At 41.2% G+C, this 24,202-nt stretch overlaps 1 protein-coding gene across 2 annotated transcripts; it reads left to right on the top strand.

Moving 5' to 3' along the window:
• The first annotated feature begins 920 nt into the window (after positions 1–920).
• Positions 921–23,783, top strand: LOC311098777 (desmoglein-2-like protein). Of its 2 annotated transcripts, none has more exons than XM_084139343.1 (14): positions 921–1,149; positions 2,369–2,494; positions 3,217–3,372; positions 3,474–3,615; positions 4,233–4,396; positions 4,551–4,685; positions 4,914–5,099; positions 5,288–5,601; positions 5,742–5,884; positions 6,065–6,286; positions 6,524–6,691; positions 20,493–20,620; positions 20,751–21,092; positions 21,286–23,783. In XM_084139343.1, exons 1-14 carry the CDS (start codon positions 1,099–1,101, stop codon positions 22,483–22,485), a joined length of 3,477 nt encoding a protein of 1,158 aa, XP_083995469.1. In that variant the 5' UTR covers positions 921–1,098; the 3' UTR covers positions 22,486–23,783. The 2 variants fall into 2 exon arrangements, with proteins under 2 accessions (XP_083995469.1, XP_083995468.1); XM_084139342.1 differs by having other exon boundaries at positions 922–1,149; positions 6,524–6,757.
• Positions 23,784–24,202: the final 419 nt, after the last annotated feature.

Here is a 24,202-nt window from a genome sequence, read left to right as displayed (position 1 = left end):
ACAGTTCTAGTTTCAGAGGACATTTCTCCAAAAAGTACAATCTTTGTCCCTATGTGCAGTTGCAAACCGTAGTATGGCTTTTTTATGGCGGTTTTGGAGCAGTGGCTTCTTCCTTGATGAGCGGCCTTTCGGGTTATGTCAACATAGGACTTGTTTTACTGTGGATATAGATACTTTTGTACCTGATTCCTCCAGCATTTTCACAAGGTCCTTTGCTGTTGTTCTGGGATTGATTTGCACTTCACGCGTCTCCTTCCTGAGCGGTATGACGGCTGCGTGGTCCCAGGGTGTTTATACATGCGTACTATTGTTTGTACAGATGAACGTGGTAACTTCAGGCGTTTGGAAATTGCTCCGAAGGATGAACCAGACTTGTGGAGGTCTACAATTTTTCTTGGCTGATTTCTTTTGATTTTCCCATGATGTCAAGCAAAGAGGCACTGTGTTTAAAGGTAGGCCTTGACATACTTCCACAGGTACACCTCCAATTGACTCAAATTATGTCAATTAGCCTATCAGAAGCTTCTAAAGCCGTGACATCATTTTCTGGAATTTTCCAAGCTGTTTAAAGGCACAGTCTATTTAGTGTATGTAAACTTCTGACCCACTGGAATTGTGATACAGTGAATTATAAGTGAAATAATCTTTCTGTAAACAATTGTTGGAAAAATTACTTGTGTCATGCACAAAGTAGATGTCCTAACCGACTTGCCAAAACTATAGTTTGTTAACAAGAAATGTGTGGAGTGGTTGAAAAACGAGTTTTAATGACTACAACCTATGTGTATGTAAACTTCCGACTTCAACTGTAGCTTTCCCGGTCAGGGCTGTGCACAAATACTCCATCTATGTAAGATTAACCAAGTTTCCTCTTTCGCCTCGCCCTTTCTGTAATCAGCCTATGAGCGGTGCTGTGGTGAAACTAGTTGAGAGACGCCGCCTACTGCAGTCTGTATCATCACAGAATAAAGTTGTGCTTACACCTTCGAAAAAGCCTAAGTCTATGTAGGCTACAATAGAAAATACCTAGCAGCGGATTTAAAGGATTAGGCTACACTTGAAGAGGGGAACATTTTACCTTAGTCAACAATCATTTCAATGGCCCGTGTAGCCACAGCCACTGTTTTATTATTGCCGTTCATACTAACGGTGAGTAAAACATCTTATTTTTCATATTGTAACATGTGCTGGTAATTAGGTATAGGCTACACGAGCAATAACGGATCTGTTTTGGTTTTAGGTGCGACACTTCTCAGGCAGCCTAGATGGGAGCGTCTCAATGACAATGTCGAAAATACAGTTTTTCTCGAATGAATTTACCGTTTTCCTTTTAGGATTGTAACCTTCACTTATCTGAAGAGAAAGTTGACTTCATATGTTGCTATTTTACTACTTTCCCTTTCATATTTCGCGTGCAACACCGACTACGGACAACATGAGAACAAAAACAGTTTAGCTGCGTAATGGTGCCCAGTGGTCATATGCCTAGAGATAGTCTGAACACATCTGGTCAACGTCAGTGAAAGAACAGTTGGTGAAAAACTTAGCTCCGAATTTAGAGAATGTCACGGAATAGGACATCTATCAACACTCACAATCGACACTGATATCACTATCACAACTTTCTCCTAGTTTAAATGTTGTGAAATTAATTTGTTCGATATTTTCATTGGACCTCCTGCATACAGAGGAAAACGAATTTCTCATAAACTGTATACATACAGGTTCCTGTCGTAGTGATAGTGAACGAAAACTAATAATAGCTTAAAGCTATATCATTTTCAGTTCTAAGTATGCCTGTCATATGTCTGTGATTATGAATTGGCATAAACATGCAATTATAATTTGCCTTGGCAAGAAACCACACGTTAGGCCTACAGTGCCTTCAGAAGGTATTCATACCCCTTGCTTGACTTACTCCACATTTTGTTGTCTTAGAGCCTGAATTCAAAATGTATTAAATATATAAAAAATCTCACCCATCTACACACAATACCCCATAATTCCCGTGTGTGTCAATAATGGTCCACTAAACAAAGGACATCCAGACAACTTGCCGCAACTGTCTGTGGGAAGCATTAGTCAACATGGGCCAGCATTCCTGTGGAATGCTTTCGACACCTTGTAGAGTCCATGCGCCGACGAATTAAAGCTGAAAAGGAGGTGCAACTCAATATTAAGAATGTGTACCTAATGTTTTGCACACTCAATGTATAAGCTATTGTACAACTTGTAGTCTACAGTTGTGAGTGATTTAGAAGTGATGCAGTGTTATTACGTTGTTATTATTACATTATCATAAAACCCATAGGCCTTCGTGGTGAGTCAATATTGTAATGCTGTGTTTTTTATTTTTTATTTTCTGCAGTTTATGCGTGTGGTGGCAGCAGAAGGCGGTGGGCTGAAGCTGAGAAGACAGAAGAGAGAATGGATCATTCCTCCTACGAGGTTGAAGGAGAATGTAGATTACACCAGCCGAGAGTACATTGCAAAGGTATGATCTGAACCTATATGTCTTACTCTAACTCATGGAGTGATTCAGATGTTTCTGACAACCATGAGACATGAAAAAGTCTGAGCATGACATAGCTATTTAGGCTACACATCGGATAAGTCAGTTGTCTGTCTATAATTATTCATGCATAATAAGAGCCATGAAGCTACAGGGCTTTAGCGTTTAGTCAAAATTAGCACTTTGAAAGGTTGTTGATGTCTGTACCTTGAATCAAAGAAATGCTGAATGTTGTATTGCTTTTTACTGATCAGGTTGGTTGCATACAGTAAATCTGTGTCAGCCACATGTTGTGCTCTAATGTGAAAAAATGCCTGTGTAATCGTTATGTTTGTGATTTATGTGTTAGGAGCAGGCTGCTCAGAGATACAGCCCAATGTGCGGTCACACGTACAGTCACTGAGGAATGGTTTAGTCTAAAAACAAAACAACAACAAGTCTTTCAACAACACATTCTGTTGTACACCTGTATCTCTTTTCTACAACTCAAACATAGCATTCATCTATTAATAGTTTCATATCTACAGTATACCTTGATATGAAAGCATGTGTTCAGCTACTTCTTCAGATGACATTTGACATTTAGGCTATGCTAAAAAAATGTACCTAGCTATTCACCGATGCTTACTATTATTATGTCAATACTATTTCAATAATAATAGTATTTTACTATCAAGGCTGATTGGTATGTGTGTTTGTGACAGATTCGCTCTGATAAGCAGTACACGTCAAAGGTGACGTACTCACTGACTGGGATTGGTGCAGACCAAAACCCCAGTCACCTATTCACTGTCAACAAAGAGAAAGGCCTGGTCAGAATCAATGGCATTCTGGACAGAGAGAAGACCGCTTCCTACCACGTAAGCTACCCACTAAAACCTAATCCAAGGAATGGAATGCTTGTGCTCAAAATGTAAGAAATGAATGAATGTCTAATGTTTTAACATGGCCTCTCTTTTAGTTACTTGGAGTAGCGAGATACGACAATGGAAGCAAAGCAGAGAACGACATTGACCTGCGTATTTTTGTTGAGGACCAGAATGACTGCCAACCAGTGTTCGTTTTTGGCCAATCAGGATCCGTTAATGAGTCCAGTGCTGCAGGCATGTTCCAATTATTTTAAATGTTTCTATCAAACTTCATGATAATTAGCAACCAAGCAACCAGAGTAGTGGTAATGGTTGAATTTGTCACTGTAGTAGCTGTTGTAGTAGTAGTGCTAGTACCAGTGGAATAAGTAGAATAGTGACAGTAGTGATACAGTAGTAGTAGTCGTCGTCGTCGTCGTTGTAATACAGATGTTGGATCTTAATTTGATCACTCTTGTTGCTGAGAATTTTACCTTCACAGCAGGAAATTCAAACGTTTAGTGTATTTGAGTTTTAAAAAGGCTTCTGAAGTTTGTAATTTCCACTTTGACATTTCAGACTCAATTTGACCTAATTAAAAATGTATCAACCCCTACAAAAATGTGCAATAATTATAATCCACATAATAATTCACATTTCCTGTTGCTGCAGGATTATTTTCCTGCTGTAGCAAACTGGCTCAAATAAGATCATACATCTGTAGTAGTAGTAGTAGTAGTTATAGTAGTTCTAGTAGTAGTGGCAGTGGTAATGGTAATAGTAGTAGTAGTAGTAGTAGTAGTAGTAGTAGTAGTAGTAGTAGTAGTAGTATTGGTGTACTGCACAAGTAACTTCCCATTGGCCAATTCCAGAAACCGTTGTCATGAAAGTGATAGCCACAGATGCGGATGAAGTGAACACACTACACTCTAAGATTTACTACAGCATAGTGCAGAAGAGTTCTTCAGATAGTATGTTCGCCATCAACTACGAGACTGGAGAGATTATGGTTCGCCAGACTACGCTGGACAGAGAGGTGAGAGAAATGCCTTGGTATACTATTATACAGTATACTGTGCATCTATGTGACCACAGCACTGTATGCATTAACACTTTCAGAGCCAATAATGTTGATGTCTACAACAATGAGTAATTAACTGTAAGCTCTATTATATTTATTGGTTGTCTAGACACAAGACACCTACATCCTGACTGTAAAAGGCTCAGACATGAACGGAGAAATGGGAGGAAACTCAGGAACAGGACAGGTGGTGATTAAAATCCTGGACATCAACGACAACATCCCCACCCTGGAGAAAGAATCTGTAAGAATCAAACCTTTCACTACTTTTCAATTCTCTATTCAGTTTAATAGTGTTTTTATCTTTATTATATTGTAGCAACCTTAACCCAACACCTAGCAGCCTTGTCGAGAGGTTCAGATCTCTTGGCACAATGGCTAACGTGTTGGCTTGACAGTTGCTGGACACCCCAAATTCACTGCAATATGTTGGGATATAGGATGTTTATGATGTGTGTATTTGTGTTTGCAGTACGAGGGCAGTGTGGAGGAGAACACGGTCAATGTGGAGGTGCTGAGGATCAAAGCCATTGATATGGATTTGAAGTACACTGAGAACTGGCTGGCTGTGTTCACCATCGTCACAGGCAACGAAGCTGGCTACTTCACCATCACTACTGACTCCAAGACCAACGAAGGCATTATTATGATAACCAAGGTACGGGCTATGATTGGAGATCGACTCAGGCTGGAATTTAATCGATAGCATATAGAACATTTTATTTTACATTTAATTCCAGCCTCAGTGTCTTGTAACTACTAGTCTTCTCAATTCTCATAATATTCCAACATTGTTTGTATCACTTGACTCATTCTGCTGTTTATCCCTGCTGTTTGAATCTAAAGGCACTGGACTACGAGGAGCTGAAAGTGCTCAACCTTGCCATAAGTGTTTCCAACAAAGCAGTGTACTACTTTGGCTCCTCCTCTACGAGTGGAGGGATAGGAGGAGGAGGGGTTATAGGCGGGGGTATCACGGGCGGTGGTAAGACCTACCCCATCAAGATCAATGTGGTCAACCAGAAAGAGGGCCCCAAATTCCAGCCAATGGTTAAAGTGGTGACCATCTCTGAGGACTCCACCACAGTCACCATTAACAAGGTCATCACCACCTACGCAGCCATCGACAGTGACACACTACTGACCGCTACCAATGTTAGGTGAGGTCCCAGATGTTTTCATATTGTTTGTTCGGAGTGAAGATTATGTGATGTGATTTTATGTTATGTTAATCTCCATCTTACTAAAGGATAATTTAGTTTATCCTAATTGTGTGCTCTTGTCATTATCATTTTCTCAGGTATGCCAAAATATACGACATAGACAACTGGCTGATCATCGATGAAAAGACAGCAGAGATCAAGCTGAACAAAGTGCCTGATCGGGAGTCCAAATACCTGGTCAATGGAACATACTACGCCAAGATAATAGCCATCACAACCGGCAAGTACCCATACTAATAATCAATTGGTCCTAATGCCATTATGTAAGATATCAAGAAGTCAAGAAATCTTCCTAGAACATTGGTTGCTGAAGATGCACTCTAGGACCTTTGCTCCACTAGGAGCTAAAAGGGAATAATTCAAGTCTGTATGTAATTATGTCTTTTCTTTTGGTGTCCAGATCTGCCATCCAAAACGGCCACAGGGACAATAGCCATCCAGGTGGAGGACTTTAACGACCACTGTCCCATACTGACAGCTACGACTACGACCATGTGTCTGGGGGACACTGCTGTGTATGTCACGGCTGTGGACGGGGACACCTTCCCCAACGGAGCTCCCTTCAAGTTCAGAGTGATTCAGGAGGACAGCAAACAGAAGTGGAAAGTGGAGCACCTCAATGGTAACAGAACTGGTCTGGGACTTTGGGGTTTAGGAAGCAGATAGACAGTATGACAAGCTTCACCAAGGGGCTGTTTTGGCATTATTTTATTGAGCCTGATAGAAAGCTTTAGAAAGAGCAGTCTTAAACTGAACTGAAACGATATCTTGTGGTGTGTTTGAATGGAATTGATTGATAGATTTGATTTCTAGATTTGTACAGTTCATGTTTGTTTTGTCTCTCTCATATTTATTTTAGCTACCACTGCCATTTTACGAGACCATGCCCACCTGTGGCCAGGTCACTACAAGGTTGCTGTGGAGATCAGTGACCAGCAGGGGAAGGCCTGTGCTGACGTCCAGATTCTGACCATGGTTGTGTGCACCTGTGATCAAGTCAATAAGGTCTGCTTCGCCCAGGTGACGGGTAAGGATGTCACGTTAGGAGCATCTGCCATCCTGCTGCTCCTTCTGGGCCTCCTGCTGTTGCTGCGTGAGTAGGCCCTCTGTTATCTTCATACTCTATTGGCTTCCTCAAACTGCCTACAGTTGAAGTCGGAAGTTTACATACACTTAGGTTGGAGTCATTAAAACTCGTTTTTCAACCACTCCACACATTTCTTGTTAACAAACTATAGTTTTGGCAAGTCGGTTAGGACATCTACTTTGTGCATGACACAAGTAATTTTTTCAACAATTGTTTACAGACAGATTATTTCACTTATAATTCACTGTATCACAATTCCAGTGGGTCAGAAGTTTACATACAAAGTGCCTTTAAACAGCTTCGAAAATTCCAGAAAATTATGTCATGGCTTTAGAAGCTTCTGATAGGCTAATTGACATCATTTGAGTCAATTGGAGGTGTACCTGTGGATGTATTTCAAGGCCTACCTTCAAACTCAGTGCCTCTTTGCTTGACATTATGGGAAAATCAAAAGAAACAGCCAAGACCTCAGAAATAAAAGTGTAGACCTCCACAAGTCTGGTTCATTCTTGGGAGCAATTTCCAAATGCATGGAGGTACCACGTTCATCTGTACAAACAATAGTATGCAAGTATAAACACCATGGGGCCACGCAGCCGTCATACCGCTCAGGAAGGAGACGCGTTCTGTCTCCTAGAGATGAACGTACTTTGGTGCGAAAAGTGCAAATCAATCCCAGAACAACAGCAAAGGACCTTGTGAAGATGCTGGAGGAAACATGTACAAAAGTATCTATATCCACAGTAAAACGAGTCCTATATTGACATAACCCGAAAGGCCGCTCAGCAATGAAGAAGCCACTGCTCCAAAACCGCCATAAAAAAGCCATACTACGGTTTGCAACTGCACATAGGGACAAATATTGTACTTTTTGGAGAAATGACCTCTGAAACAAAAATAGAACTGTTTGACCATAATGACCATCGTTATGTTTGGAGGAAAAAGGGGGTTGCTTGCTAGCCGAAGAACACCATCCCAACCGTGAAGCACGGGGGTGGCAGCAACATGCTGTGGGGGTGCTTTTCTGCAGGAGGGACTGGTGCACTTCACAAAATAGATGGCATCATAAGGAAGGAAAATTATGTGGATATATTGAAGCAACATCTCAAGACATCAGTCAGGATGTTAAAGCTTGGCCGCAAATGGGTCTTCCAAATGGACAATGACCCCAAGCATACTTCCAAAGTTGTTGCAAAATGTCTTAAGTACAACAAAGTCAAGGTATTGGAGTGGCCATCACAAAGCCCTGACCTCAATCCTATAGAAAATGTGTGGGCAGAACTGAAAAAGCATGTGCGAGCAAGGAGGCCTACAAACCTGACTCAGTTACTCCAGTTCTGTCAGGAGGAATGGGCCAAAATTCACCCAACTTATTGTGGGAAGCTTGTGGAAGGCTACCCGAAACGTTTGACTCAAGTTAAACAATTTAAAGGCAATGCTACCAAATACTAATTGAGTGTATGTAAATTTCTGACCCACTGGGAATATGATGAAATAAATAAAATCTGAAATAAATCATTCTCTCTACTAATATTCTGACATTTCACATTCTTAAAATAAAGTGGTGATCCTAACTGACCTAAAACAGGGGAATTTTACTAGGATTAAATGTCAGGAATTGTGAAAAACTGAGATTAAATGTATTTGGCTAAGGTGTATGTAAACTTCCGACTTCAACTGTATATAATAAATTATCAACCCTGCAAGCAATACAAGACACTATTATTATGGTGGGAGATTATAATACTGTTTTAAATACCTCAATGGACCGTAAAGGAAATCACACTACAAACTATCACCCTCATGCTCTTAAGGAAATCATGAATGTCATGGATATATTGGAACTAGTGGATATATGGAGATATACATGGCGGAGGCTCAATCAAGCTAGTCGTCTTGACTTCTTTCTTATGTCATTCTCGTTGGCACCAAAAGTTTAAAAAGTGTTGATGGGGACAGAATGCGGTCAGATCATCAGCTAATTGGCATATACATTACTCTTACTGAATTTCCACGTGGGCGAGGATATTGGAAATGTAATCAAAGCCTATTTGATGATAACTTGTTTTTAACTAGGACAAAGGAATTTATACCTGATTTTTTCCGACACAACATAGGTACAGCAAATCCCCTTATTGTATGGAACACTTTTAAATATGCCTTTAGAGGCCATGCAATTCAGTATTCATCTCTAAAACAAAAACAATTTAGGTCAAAAGGAAATAGAAGGTCAAACTGAACAGATAGATAGCAATAAAAACTGGACCATAGAAGCTCAAAAAAAGAAAAAGAAATGGAGGAACTTATTCAAGAAAGATCAAGTGTAATATATTATACAAAATAAAGCAAACTGGATGGAATATGGGGAGAAATGCACCAAATTCTTTGTTAGTCTTCACATAGAAATGCTACCAAAAAGAATTGACTGAAACTGGTTACATACGACGGCGTTAATTGTATGGATTTTTTTTCTATTGATAATGTAAAATTAACAGCCGTACAGAAAGATTCATGTGAAGGCGAAATTACAGAGAAGGAACTTCTTGATGCAATTAAAGCCTTTAAGTCCGGGAAAACTCCAGGGCTGGATGGCATACCAGTTGAGGTATACCAATCCATTTTTGATATACTCAGAGGACCGTTATTAGCATTTTTTAACCACTCCTATGTAAATGGTAGATGATGAGACACTCAACAAAAAGGTCTGATTTCATTATTACTGAAACAGGATACAAGTGAGAAATATAAAGGTCCAGTCCATTGAAAAAATTGGAGGCCCCTTACACTTCAGTGTTGTGATGCAAAAATTCTAAAAAATGTATAGCGCATAGAATTAAAAAGGTATTGTCAGACATTATTCATTATAATCATAATTCATGTCTCCCGAGTGGCGCAGTGGTCTAAGGCGCTGCATTGCAGTGCTAGCTGTGCCACTAGAGATCCTGGTTCGAATCCAGGCTTTGTCGTAGCCGGCCGCGACCGGGAGACCCATGCGACGGCGCACAATTGGCCCAGCGTCGTCCAGGGTGGGGGAGGGAATGGCCGGCAGGGATGTAGCTCAGTTGGTAGAGCATGGCGTTTGCAACGCCAGGGTTGTGGGTTTGATTCCCACGGGGGGCCAGTATGAAAAAAATATATGAAAAAAATAATGAATGCACTCACTAACTGTAAGTCGCTCTGGATAAGAGCGTCTGCTAAATGACTAAAAATGTAAATAATCAGACAGGTTTTTTTACATGGACAATACATTGGAGATAATATAAGGCAAGTGCTGGAAACAATATAACACTATGGAAAGTCTGGGAAACCAGGACTTTGAAAAGGCTTTTGATAAAGTACGACTGGAGTTTATATATAAATGCCTGGAACATTTCAATTTGGGTTAAAATCATGTATAGTAATCTAGGTGTAAAATAGTAAATAATGGCTACTAAGTTTTAAACTGTCAAGAGGAGCAAAACAAGGTTGTCCACTATCAGCATATCTATTTATTATGGCCATCGAAATGTTAGCTATTAAAATCAGATCCAACAGTAATATCAAGGGATTAGAAATCCAGGGCTTAAAAAAGGTGTCATTGTAGGCTGATGATTCATGTTTTTTTTAAATCCACAATTTGGATCCCTCCACAGCCTCATAGAGGATCTAGATAATTTTTCTAACCTCTCTGGATTACAACCAAATTATGATAAGTGTACTATATTACGTATTGGATCACTAAAAATACAACTTTTACATTACCGTGTAGTTTACCAATGAAATGGTCTGATGGCGATGTGGATATACTCGGTATACATATCCTGAAATGTTATGATGAGTTTCTCGGGTATCAAAGAAACAGCCTCTCCTTCATTCTCTCAGCGGAACCAAAAAAAACAGACTGTAATTTCCAAGGACACTGTCGTTCCTGTCCCAGAAAACACACTCTTCCACTACTTTCTACAATAACATCAAGCTCTATTTACCCCTTATAAATACTCTCCTGAGGATATTCATTATCACCCATGCAATGTTAGGAACATTCAATGTTAGTAATTAAATACTTGCATCAAATCCACTTCTGATAATGTATTAAAATGTATTTCGCCTTTAAATGTCATTTTGGTGCTATGATTCAATATGTTACTTGTCATTGGCTCCATCTCCTGGTCGTTTTGAGTATTACAAACTTCATTTTATGACGATTTATAACATAAACGGTCCGTAACCCATTCCTCTCTTTTGTAATGTCTTTCACACTACGGGACTAAAAACCCACTCTATTCCATTTTATGATGTATCCTAGATTACATCAAAGGTTCCTTGCCCACTCTTTATGACGTTTCTAACATCAAGGGTTTACCTGAGCCCATTCAATGGAATCATCCACTCTCTTTATAATATAATGTTTTAAATCATATTAAAGGTGCTCTGCGCCTAATCTCTCTTTATAATATAATGTTTTAAATCATATTAAAGGTGCCCTGCGCCTTATCTCTCACTATTCTGTTGCATTTACTCCTTACTTCAACCACACTCTAATTTGAATCGTAGCACCATGTAATAGTCAAATTATATATTCCTCCTTACACCCTTTACATAATTCAATAACACTCATCATCCCCCTTCAAAAATATTGAATTTTAAAGTTCATTACAGTTCAGCTTTACCACAGATAAGCAGATTTTGACATAATTCAAAAAATGAAAGTCTGCTTACCTGTTAGTTGAGCTGTGAACTGCATCCTGTTCATTTAGACGCCAATCTGTTATGATGAGTTTCTCGGGTATCAAAGAATCAAGGATGCAAGGATATACTTAGACATTCTGTGGAGATTTCATACCAAGTATTTATTTAATCACAAGCTCGTGGGTTCATCTAACAAACGGACATGGCTTTGCCCTTCGTCAGTTGAACTAACTTGAACAAAGATACCCTTCTGTTGCCATCTTCCTGACATACATCTGGCAAGTCTCCATGGGAACTCCCTGTCTTTAATGTTCATCACTCTTTACCCCAAGTCAGTATCCTGCCCATCACTCATGCTATCCTAAACATCACTAATCTCCTTTGACATAATGGAATGTAGACTTCATGGCCCCAAACCACTCATCTCTTAACTCTTCCTCTGTCCTCACAATACTATGACATGACATCATTACATGAAATAAATAAATGATCTCATTCCAATACATTGTAATAGAAAGTTAGGAAAAATAGAAAAGATCTTGCTACCATGGAAAGGTAAATACCTGTCTATTTGTGTAAAAATCACCCTGATTAACTCTTTAGTAATATCCCATCTTACCTATTTGCTTATGGTCTTGCCTACACCTAGCGAACAGTTTTTAAAATTATATGAGAAAAAAAGAAGCAATTTTAATTAAACGGGCCTATTTATATAAAGAATATGAATTCGGAGGGCAGAAATGATTACATATTAAAGAATTAGACCTAAAGGCTTCAGTCATACAAAGGTTATACTTAAATCCAAACTGGTTCTCTAACAAATTAGTAAGAATGTCTCACCCTATGTTCAGGAATGGCCTTTTTCCCTTTATTCAGATTACAAACTCTCACTTTCAGTTATTTGAAAAGGAAATCATCTCCCAAATAGTGCTATTTTTAGTTGGTTGCAATTTCAATGTAATCCACGAGAAAGGGCAGAACAAATAATGCAACAAATATTGTGGTTAAACTCAAATATACTAATTGACAAAAAAAAACATTATCTTTTGAATAATACAAAAATATATATAATTTTCGTAAAGGATATACAGTGGGGGAAAAAAGTATTTAGTCAGCCACCAATTGTGCAAGTTCTCCCACTTAAAAAGATGAGAGAGGCCTGTAATTTTCATCATACGTACACGTCAACTATGACAGACAAATTGAGAAGAAAAAAATCCAGAAAATCACATTGTAGGATTTGTAATGAATTTATTTGCAAATTATGGTGGAAAATAAGTATTTGGTCACCTACAAACAAGCAAGATTTCTGGCTCTCACAGACCTGTAACTTCGTCTTTAAGAGGCTCCTCTGTCCTCCACTCGTTACCTGTATTAATGGCACCTGTTTGAACTTGTTATCAGTATAAAAGACACCTGTCCACAACCTCAAACAGTCACACTCCAAACTCCACTATGGCCAAGACCAAAGAGCTGTCAAAGGACACCAGAAACAACATTGTAGACCTGCACCAGGCTGGGAAGACTGAATCTGCAATAGGTAAGCAGCTTGGTTTGAAGAAATCAACTGTGGGAGCAATTATTAGAAAATGGAAGACATACAAGACCACTGATAATCTCCCTCGATCTGGGGCTCCACGCAAGATCTCACCCCGTGGGGTCAAAATGATCACAAGAACGGTGAGCAAAAATCCCAGAACCACACGGGGGGACCTAGTGAATGACCTGCAGAGAGCTGGGACCAAAGTAACAAAGCCTACCATCAGTAACACACTACGCCGCCAGGGACTCAAATCCTGCAGTGCCAGACGTGTCCCTCTGCTTAAGCCAGTACATGTCCAGGCCCGTCTGAAGTTTGCTAGAGTGCATTTGGATGATCCAGAAGAGGATTGGGAGAATGTCATATGGTCAGATGAAACCAAAATATAACTTTTTGGTAAAAACTCAACTCGTCGTGTTTGGAGGACAAAGAATGCTGAGTTGCATCCAAAGAACACCATACCTACTGTGAAGCATGGGGGTGGAAACATCATGCTTTGGGGCTGTTTTTCTGCAAAGGGACCAGGACGACTGATGCGTGTAAAGGAAAGAATGAATGGGGCCATGTATCGTGAGATTTTGAGTGAAAACCTCCTTCCATCAGCAAGGGCATTGAAGATGAAACGTGGCTGGGTCTTTCAGCATGACAATGTTCCCAAACACACCGCCCGGGCAACGAAGGAGTGGCTACGTAAGAAGCATTTCAAGGTCCTGGAGTGGCCTAGCCAGTCTCCAGATCTCAACCCCATAGAAAATCTTTGGAGGGAGTTGAAAGTCCGTGTTGCCCAGCGACAGCCCCAAAACATCACTGCTCTAGAGGAGATCTGCATTGAGGAATGGGCCAAAATACCAGCAACAGTGTGTGAAAACCTTGTGAAGACTTACAGAAAATGTTTGACCTGTGTCATTGCCAACAAAGGGTATATAACAAAGTATTGAGAAACGTTTGTTATTGACCAAATACTTATCTTCCACCATAATTTGCAAATAAATTCATAAAAAATCCTACAATGTGATTTTCTGGAATTGTTTTTCTCATTTTGTCTGTCATAGTTGACGTGTACCTATGATGAAAATTACAGGCCTCTCTCATCTTTTTAAATGGGAGAACTTGCACAATTGGTGGCTGACTAAATACTTTTTTCCCCCACTGTAAGTAGGACTGGTGGCGTTATGTGGCACATGCAGCTAACAAAAACATATGGAAATGTCTGCTCTACCCAAAATTACAACCAACTAATTGCAGCATTACCGCAAAAATGGAAGAGGAAAGTGGAAGGGGGAAAAAGTAAGGAACTTGTCTGTGGGCCCTGCATTAAAGACCATATTTGGTTAAAGAATATTGTGATAAATAAAAAAGTATACCAGTTTAATTTAAGGACCAAAGAATTCACAGCAGTGCCATATAGATTACAAAATAGTTGGGAAGAGATTTTTGACGTACCGATTCCATGGCATATGGTTTATGAACTGATACACAAAAAGACGCCGGATTCAAAACTTAGAATTGTTCAATTTAAATTATTATACAAAATTCTTGCAACCAATAGAATGTTATTTATATGGGGGATACAACCTTCCCAGCTCTACATATTTTGCTGTGAAGAGACAGAATCATTAGATGATTTGTTTTGGAACTGTTGATATGTAGCTTGTTTTTGGTCACAGGTTCAGGAATGGCTGAAGAATTGCAATATTTACCTGGAGCTAACCCTGCAGATAGCACTACTGGGTGATCTGAAAAGTCATAGACAATCGATCAATAATATAATAATACTTTTAGCAAAAATGTTTATTTTCAATTTACAATCTGTAGAAACAATGAGAATATAACTTTTGTGAAGCATCACAGCACAGTTGAAAAATATAGAAATCCAAAATGGATGGTGTTAAGAGATAGATGGGAGGGGTTGAATGGGGCTGAAGGTTGGGACTAATAACAACAAGATATCTAATGTAAAACATACTGTGTCCGTAAAACGTATATAGGTTATAGGTTAAGAACTTTTGTGAAAGTTGTCCTTCCTCTAGCCTCAACTTCATCTATTTCTGATGTCCATCCGGTTTGATTTCTATTTGCCATATCTTTCAAACTGTAATGTTTCACATAGTATGTTTTACATTAGTTATCTTGTTGTCACGACTGTCTGTGATATGCGGTAAACGAAGTCAGGCGCAGGACACAGAACTCTCGGATACGTACTTTTAATACGAAAAGGATCCAAAAGAACACAGAAAATAACTCCACGCAGGGAGGAAATAACCCGCTCACAAAATAGACAACCGTGAAGGGGAAAATAATCACACACAAAGTACAGATGAGAGACAGGGGTAATTATAAGGGAAACAATTAACATAATGACGAACAGGTGTAAACAATACAGACAAAACTAAACAAACACCGATAACATCGAACGGCAGTAGCTAGTACTCCGGGGACGACGAACGCCGAAGCCTGCCCGAGCAAGGAGGAGGAGCAGCCTCGGCAGAATCCGTGACACTTGTTGTTATTAGTTGTTATTAGTCCCAACCTTCAGCTCCATTCAACCACTCCCATCTATCTCTTAACACCATCCATATTGGATTTCTATATGAGTAGGTGTGTCCAAACTATTGACTGGTAGTGTACAGTTGAAGTCGGAAGTTTACATACACCTTAGCCAAATACATTTAAACTCAATTTTTCAAAATTCCCTGTCTTAGGTCAGTTAGGATCACCACTTTATTTTAAGAATGTGAAATGTCAGAATAATAGTAGAGAGAATGATTTATTTCAGCTTTTATTTCTTTCATCACATTCCCAGTGGGTCAGAAGTTTACATACACTCAATTAGTATTTGGTAGCATTGCCGTTAAAATGTTTAACTTGGGTCAAACATTTTGGGTAGAATTTTGGCCCGTTCCTCCTGACAGAGCTGGTGTAACTTAGTCAGGTTTGTAGGCCTCCTTGCTCGCACACGCTTTTTCAGTTCTGCCCACAAATATTCTATAGGATTGAGGTCAGGGCTTTGTGATGGCCATTCCAATACCTTGACTTTGTTGTCCTTAAGCCATTTTGCCACAACTTTGGAAGTATGCTTGGGGTCATTGTCCATTTGGAAGACCCATTTGTGACCAAGCTTTAACTTCCTGACTGATGTCTTGAGATGTTGCTTCAATATATCCACATACATTTCCTTCCTCATGATGCCATTTATTTTGTGAAGTGCACCAGTCCCTCCTGCAGCAAAGCACCCCAACAGAATGATGCTGCCACCCCCGTGCTTCACCGTTGGAATGGTGGTCTTCGGCTTGCAAGCGACCCTCTTTTTCCTCCAAACATAACGATGGTCATTATGGCCAAACAGTTCTATTTTTGTTTCATCAACCCAGAGGACATTTCTCCAAAAAGTACGATATTTGTCCCCATGTGCAGTTGCAAACCGTAGTCTGGCTTTTTTTATGGCGGTTTTGGAGCAGTGGCTTCTTCCTTGCTGAGCGGCCTTTCAGTTTATGTCGATATAGGACTCGTTTTACTATGGATATAGATACTTTTGAACCTGTTTCCTCCAGCATCTTCACAAGGTCCTTTGCTGTTGTTCTGGGATTGCACTTTTCGCACCAAAGTACGTTCATCTCTAGGAGACAGAATGTGTCTCCTTCCTGAGCGGTATGACGGCTGCGTGGTCCCATGGTGTTTATACTTGCGTACTAATGTTTGTACAGATGAACGTGGTACCTTCAGGTGTTTGGAAATTGGTCCCAAGGCTGAACCAGACTTGTGGAGGTCTACACATTTTTTCTGAGGTCTTGGCAGATTTCTTTTGATTTTCCCACGATGTCAAGCAAAGAGACACTGAATTTGAAGGTAGGCCTTGAAATACATCCACAGGTACACCTCCAATTGACTCAAATTATGCCAATTAGCCTATCAGAAGCTTCTAAAGCCATGACATAATTTTCTGGAATTTTCCAAGCTGTTTAAAGGCACAGTCAACTTAGTGTATGTAAACTTCTGACCCACTGGAATTGTGATACAGTAAATGATAAGTGAAATAATCTGTCTGTAAACAATTGTTGGAAAAATTACTTGTGTCATGCACAAAGTAGATGTCCTAACCGACTTGCCAAAACTATAGTTTGTTAACAAGAAATGTGTGGAGTGGTTGAAAAACAAGTTTTAATGACTCCAGCCTAAGTGTATTTAAACTCTCCCGAGTGGCACAGTGGTCTAAGGCACTGCATTGCAGTGCTAGCTGTGCCACTAGAGATCCTGGTTCGAGTCCAGGCTCTGTCGCAGCCGGCCGCGACCGGGAGACCCATGGGCGGCGCACAATTGGTCCAAGGTAGGGGAGGGTTTGGCCGGCAGGGATGTGGGTTCATTTCCCACGGGGGGCCAGTATAAAAAGATTATCTGCTAAATGACTAAAAAGTAAATGTAAGACATGAAGGTCAGTCTATACGGAAAATGTCAAGAACTTTGAAAGTTTCTTCAAGTGCAGTTGCAAAAACCATCAAGCGCTATGATGAAACTGGCTCTCATGAGGACCGCCACAGGAATGGAAGACCCATAGTTACCTCTGCTGCAGAGGATATGTTCATTAGAGTTACCAGCCTCAGAAATTGCAGCCCAAATAAATGCTTCACAGAGTTCAAGTAACAGACACATCTCAATATCAACTGTTCAGAGGAGACTGTGTGAATCAGGCCTTCATGGGCGAATTGCTGCAAAGAAACCACTACTGAAGGACACCAATAAGAAGAAGAGACTTGCTTGGGCCAAGAAACACGAGCAATGGACATTAGACCGGAGGAAATGTGTCATTTGGTCAAGAGTCCAAATTTCCCACTGTAAAGTGTGGAGAAGGAGGTGTTATGGTGTGGTCTGCTTTGCTGGTGACACTGTCTGTGATTTATTTAGAACTCAAGGCACACTTAACCAGCATGGCATGGCTACCACAGCATTCTGCAGCGATACACCATCCCATCTGGTTTGGGCTTAGTGGGACTATCATTTGTTTTTCAACAGGACAATGACCCAACACACCTCTAGGCTGTGTAAGGGCTATTTTACCAAGACCTGGCCTCCAGGTTTGGGATGAGTCGGACCACAGAGTGAAGGAAAAGCAGCCAACAAGTGCTCAGCATATGTGGGAACTCCTTTAAGACTGTTGGAAAAGCATTCCAGGTGAAGCTGGTTGAGAGAATGCCAAGAGTGTGCAAAGCTGTCATCAAGGCAAGGGGTGGCTATTTGAAGAATCTCAAATATAAACTATATTTGGATTTGTTGAACACTTTTTTTGTTACTACATGATTCCATATACAGTGGGGGAAAAAAGTATTTAGTCAGCCACCAATTGTGCAAGTTCTCCCACTTAAAAAAATGAGAGAGGCCTGTAATTTTCATCATAGGTACACGTCAACTATGACAGACACATTGAGGAGAAAAAATCCAGAAAATCACATTGTAGGATTTTTAATGAATTTATTTGCAAATTATGGTGGAAAATAAGTATTTGGTCACCTACAAACAAGCAAGATTTCTGGCTCTCACAGACCTGTAACTTCTTCTTTAAGAGGCTCCTCTGTCCTCCACTCGTTACCTGTATTAATGGCACCTGTTTGAACTTGTTATCAGTATAAAAGACACCTGTCCACAACCTCAAACAGTCACACTCCAAACTCCACTATGGCCAAGACCAAAGAGCTGTCAAAGGACACCAGAAACAAAATTGTAGACCTGCACCAGGCTGGGAAGACTGAATCTGCAATAGGTAAGCAGCTTGGTTTGAAGAAATCAACTGTGGGAGCAATTATTAGGAAATGGAAGACATACAAGACCACTGATAATCTCCCTCGATCTGGGGCTCCACGCAAGATCTCACCCCGTGGGGTCAAAATGATCACAAGAACGGTGAGCAAAAATCCCAGAACCACACGGGGGGACCTAGTGAATGACCTGCAGAGAGCTGGGACCAAAGTAACAAAGCCTACCATCAGTAACACACTACGCCGCCAGGGACTCAAATCCTGCAGTGCAAGACGTGTCCCCCTGCTTAAGCCAGTACATGTCCAGGCCCGTCTGAAGTTTGCTAGAGTGCATTTGGATGATCCAGAAGAGGATTGGGAGAATGTCATATGGTCAGATGAAACCAAAATATAACTTTTTGGTAAAAACTCAACTCGTCGTGTTTGGAGGACAAAGAATGCTGAGTTGCATCCAAAGAACACCATACCTACTGTGAAGGATGGGGGTGGAAACATCATGCTTTGGGGCTGTTTTTCTGCAAAGGGACCAGGACGACTGATCCGTGTAAAGGAAAGAATGAATGGGGCCATGTATCGTGAGATTTTGAGTGAAAACCTCCTTCCATCAGCAAGGGCATTGAAGATGAAACGTGGCTGGGTCTTTCAGCATGACAATGATCCCAAACACACCGCCCGGGCAACGAAGGAGTGGCTTCGTAAGAAGCATTTCAAGGTCCTGGAGTGGCCTAGCCAGTCTCCAGATCTCAACCCCATAGAAAATCTTTGGAGGGAGTTGAAAGTCTGTGTTGCCCAGCGACAGCCCCAAAACATCACTGCTCTAGAGGAGATCTGCATGGAGGAATGGGCCAAAATACCAGCAACAGTGTGTGAAAACCTTGTGAAGACTTACAGAAAACGTTTGACCTGTGTCATTGCCAACAAAGGGTATATAACAAAGTATTGAGAAACTTTTGTTATTGACCAAATACTTATTTTCCACCATAATTTGCAAATAAATTCATTAAAAATCCTACAATGTGATTTTCAGGAATTTTTTTTCTCATTTTGTCTGTCATAGTTGACGTGTACCTATGATGAAAATTACAGGCCTCTCTCATCTTTTTAAGTGGGAGAACTTGCACAATTGGTGGCTGACTAAATACTTTTTTCCCCCACTGTATGTAAAATGAAAGAAAAACCCTTGAATGAGTAGAGGTGTCCAAACTGTTGACTGGTACTGTATATATATGTATTTGCAAAAAAATATATGGGGGATTGGAAGTGATGCAGACAATTACATTGATGGAAGCTACAATCTAACAGCAATATTAAGGTTAACCCTTTTTGTTCCAGGTAGAACCATTTTTGGGTCCAGGTAGAATTCTTTTGGGTTGCTTATAGAACCCTCTGTGTAAAGGGTTCTACATGGAACTCAAAAGGGTTTTACCTGGAACCAAAAAGGGTTCTTCAAAGAGTTATCCTATGGGGACAGCCGAATAACCATTTTAGGTTCTAGATAGCCTCTTTTTTTCTAAGAGTGTAGATTTTTTAGGTGTGACTAGCTGTTTTTACGTCTAGCTGTTTTTATTGACTCAAGATAGTTAAATGGAAACGCACCATAGCATGCAATTATCACATCTATTTTATTGAAATGTTGACAACAAATCACTGGACAAGTTAATGGAAGCATAGCTATTGATGGGTTTTGTCTACAACAACCCTTTGTCCCAAGGCCTCTCACCTAGCAACATGTCTTGGGCTTCGTGTTCTGTGAATATTAGTTGAAATTTGGAATGTGTGTTTACAGTGGTGCCCCTCCTGCTGCTGTTCTGTCTGTGTGGAGGAGTGGCGTCCATAGGTGATTTTAAGGCCATCCCTTTTGACACTAAAGAACACCTGATTCCATATCACACCGAGGGACAAGGAGAAGACAAGGTATTTTATACATGATGGCACTGCCAATGTATGACATCAAACTATTCTAGAGGTTGTAAATAAGAATGATCTTTGGACATACATGTTCCATTTCCAAGTTGAAATTTGACCCACTCATTCCCCCTCACAGGAAGTTCCTCTCCTGCAAATTCCTGTGGAGATACATGGCTCCGTCAAAGCTGTTGACTTGGCGAAGTACGGGGGGAAAAGGGGATTCATAGGAGGAGCAGGGGCGGAAGGAGGATCAGCAGGAGGAACGTTAGGGGACCGCTTCACCTCGTGGGCAATGATCACAGGGGAGCACCACCATTCCCATGGCTCCCACCAGCCCAGCGGCAGAGTGGAGGTGGACTACGGCAAGAGTGGAGTAACCATAACTGGACATGAACACTCATACTTCTCCAGATATGGAGCTGGAGCTTATGACGGGATCGCTCTCTCCGAGGGAGTCCTAGAGGAGTACTACTCTGCAGTGAGTATCTTAGATCATGATCGTTTGAAGACCAGTAAAAGTATTAGTATTAGTATTGAGATTATACTGAGTCGGTGAAAGTGAACTTCTTGGATTACTACTTTGACATAGGAGTTGAGGGCAGTGTTATTGTAGCCATTTTGATTAAATGTGTTAATATACTGTATCTGTCCCTATCATATGACCTTTGCAGAAGGCCAATCATGTTGCGCAGAACGACCAACAGAGAGATGACCTACTGATCTACGACTACGAAGGTCAGGGGTCACCGGTAGGCTCTGTGGGCTGCTGCAGCCTACTGGGGACTGTTGACGATCTGGACTTCCTCAACGACCTGGGGCCCAAGTTCAAGACCCTGGCCAAGATCTGCCAGGGGTCGATAGCTATGGAGGCAGAGACTGTCAACGTGTCTGTGTCATCCCCTAGGCCTAGGCCTACCACATCCACCCACACAGAGGTCAGCAGAGACACAGCTCTCAATGTCAACACCCTGAACACCTCATCCATCACCTCCACCTCCTCCACCCCCCTACAGGAGAGCCTGGTTACTCAGGCCCAAGGATCAGCCACCATCCGCAAGGTTCACATTCAGGAGAACAAGGTGATGCCCAACCAGACCCTCTTCATCCAGCAGCCCCCTATGTACTACGCCGCTGCCCCCACCATGTACGTGGTGGAGCCCCAGCCCCAGTTGGTGCTGGTGGAACAGAGAGGGGGAGGTGGTTATGTCTGTGCCCAGCAGGCGGTAAGCCAGGTGGGTGTAGGGATGGGTCAGGGGATGGTGGATGTAGGAGGGCTCCATGGTTCTCAGGGCATGATGTTAGTGGAGAGGCAGGTAGGAGCGGGTGGTAGTGGGGAAGGCCATGGTCATGTTGTTATGGGTGCAAGCCAGGTCTTACAGGGAGCGGACCACGCTAATACCAGGGGAGGTCACGTTATTACAGAGACGAGCCAAACCATTACACGGGGTGCCCAGGTTCTACAGGGGCCAGGGCAGACCATGATCGGAAAAGGCCATCTATCGCCAGGAGGAAGCTTCTCACAGGGAAGCCTGTCCGGGTCCAGGAAAGTGCTTGTTGTTGAGAGTGGGTCCGGGTCAGCCTCAGCAGCAGGGGGCAGTGCAAGCTTAGGGGCTGCCCAGGTCACCATGCAGAGAGGCCAGGGGTTAGAGGTCAAAGGTCATAGTATAGAAGTGAGAAGTCAGAATGGTGCTTCCTCGTTGAGTTCCAGCTCCCTGTGTGGCACGGCGGGGTCAAACGAGGCCTCTGCTACTGCTGGCACAGTCACCACCACGCCCACAGCTGCACCCCGTAGCAGCAGCCACACCGCTGTGGTGCAAGAGAAGAAAATATCTATCACTGAGAAATACGTTGAGACCAGTACAGTGTCGTAGAAAAACAACCTCGCATCAGCTTGATAACATATTGTACACTGTGGGTTTAAAGGTGATGTTTTCTTTTTAGTCAATAAAACAACAATCTAGGGAGAGGGAAAGAGATATAGAGACAGAGGTACTGGTGCTCTCTGCTGGTCTGAAATGAAATGATACATGAGTGAAAGTGCATTACAGGAATTCTACCCATTGTTTGTTAACACTACTTTTAGTTTCCATTATTATGATTACCAGCTGGTATTTAATCCTAAATATGATTAATTGATACATCTGTGAATTAATGATTGAGTTGAAGATACTTGATTACAGAAGGAGAAATTGAATATAATTAATGAAATCATGGAATCTAATCAGTATTTGAAAGGAGTGAAATATTTTTCTAAACATTCAAATGTGGTGGTGGGTGATGTATTAATTGTTCAGGTGAGAAAATGTGTCTATCTTTGATAAAGCTGGGATGGTCAATTCTTGATCTAATTCATAGTTGAGTAGGTAAAGGTTTCGAAACGGTACATCCACAATTATTGTACCAGAGAGGTGTGGGACCTGTCAAAAAGCCCCTATTTTTCTATTGTAAATAGTTTACATTTTAATCCAAAGAGTGACTTGTTTTTGCTGTTGGGTCTCATATGCATTAATTTATCCCATGATATTCAAGTTATTGATGCATATGTAACATTATTTGGGGAAAATGTATATTCAATTGTGCCTATATTTTTGTTCATCTCAACAAGCGAGCTAAAATAGAGATTATGTAAGAATGTTTCCTAGGTCTTGGCTTATTACATTTACATTTTAGTCATTTAGCAGACGCTCTTATCCAGAGCGACTTACAGTTAGTGAGTGCATACATTTTTATTTTTTATTTTTTTCATACTGGCCCCCCGTGGGAATCGAACCCACAACCCTGGCGTTGCAAACGCCATGCTCTACCAACTGAGCTACATCCCTGCCGGCTAGAGCCGCGCGTCGGGGGGTGGGGGTACTGTGTCACGGATTCTGCCGAGGCTGCCCCTCCTCCTTGCTCGGGCAGGCTTCGGCTTTCGTCGTCACCGGAGTACTAGCTGCTGCCGATCTATGTTCTATGTTTCTATGTTCTACCTGTTGTTGTCTGATTGTCTCACACCTGTTTCCCATCAGGTAATTACTCCTTCCCTATTTAACCCGGTGGCTCCCATTGTGTTTTGTGCGTGTTTGTTATTTCGTCTCGTGTGTCGTTTGGTGAGCGGGTTTACTCCTCCCTGTGGAGCTATTTTGTATTTGTTTCTTTACTTGTTAGTAAAGTACGTTTTCATTGAGTTCTGTGTCCTGCGCCTGACTTCAATCCACCACATTACACTGACACTTGTGACACAGTGGTATTTAAATATTGACCATATGTTCTAGCTAGTTTGACTGGAAAGAGATATATCCCTGTAATGTACAGTAAGTTGTTCTTCTGGAGATAGAGAGTGGAAAATCCTGTTTTGTAGTATCATTCTTATTTCTGGAAAATAATTTCTGAAGCTGAAACAATGTCTCACAAGATCACATAATGATGAATGAGTATTTTACATAACAGAACTTAATATAATACCATAGCATAGTAGGCCTATAACCTTACTGTTACACCAAAAACACCTCCTCTTTTCTAGTGAGATTTTTGGAGCTGAAGCTGAATAGTCACATTTATTTTCTCATGCGACCAAAACTCAACAGCGTGCATCACTAGGCAGGA

This window comes from Coregonus lavaretus (genome assembly GCF_964263955.1).
Source record: "Coregonus lavaretus genome assembly, chromosome: 23".
Classification (NCBI taxonomy): Eukaryota; Metazoa; Chordata; class Actinopteri; order Salmoniformes; family Salmonidae; genus Coregonus; species Coregonus lavaretus.
Note: the sequence above shows the minus strand (reverse complement) of the source record. Positions and strands in the feature narration are given on the sequence as shown.

Bases quoted from the DNA above. Each gene is read 5' to 3' on its own strand.
- LOC311098777 (XM_084139342.1), top strand. From the start codon at position 1,099: ATGGCCCGTGTAGCCACAGCCACTGTTTTATTATTGCCGTTCATACTA. The intron at 1,150-2,368 runs GTGAGTAAAACA...TATTTTCTGCAG, and splicing joins TATTGCCGTTCATACTAACG to TTTATGCGTGTGGTGGCAGC. The intron at 4,397-4,550 runs GTGAGAGAAATG...TTGGTTGTCTAG, and splicing joins AGACTACGCTGGACAGAGAG to ACACAAGACACCTACATCCT.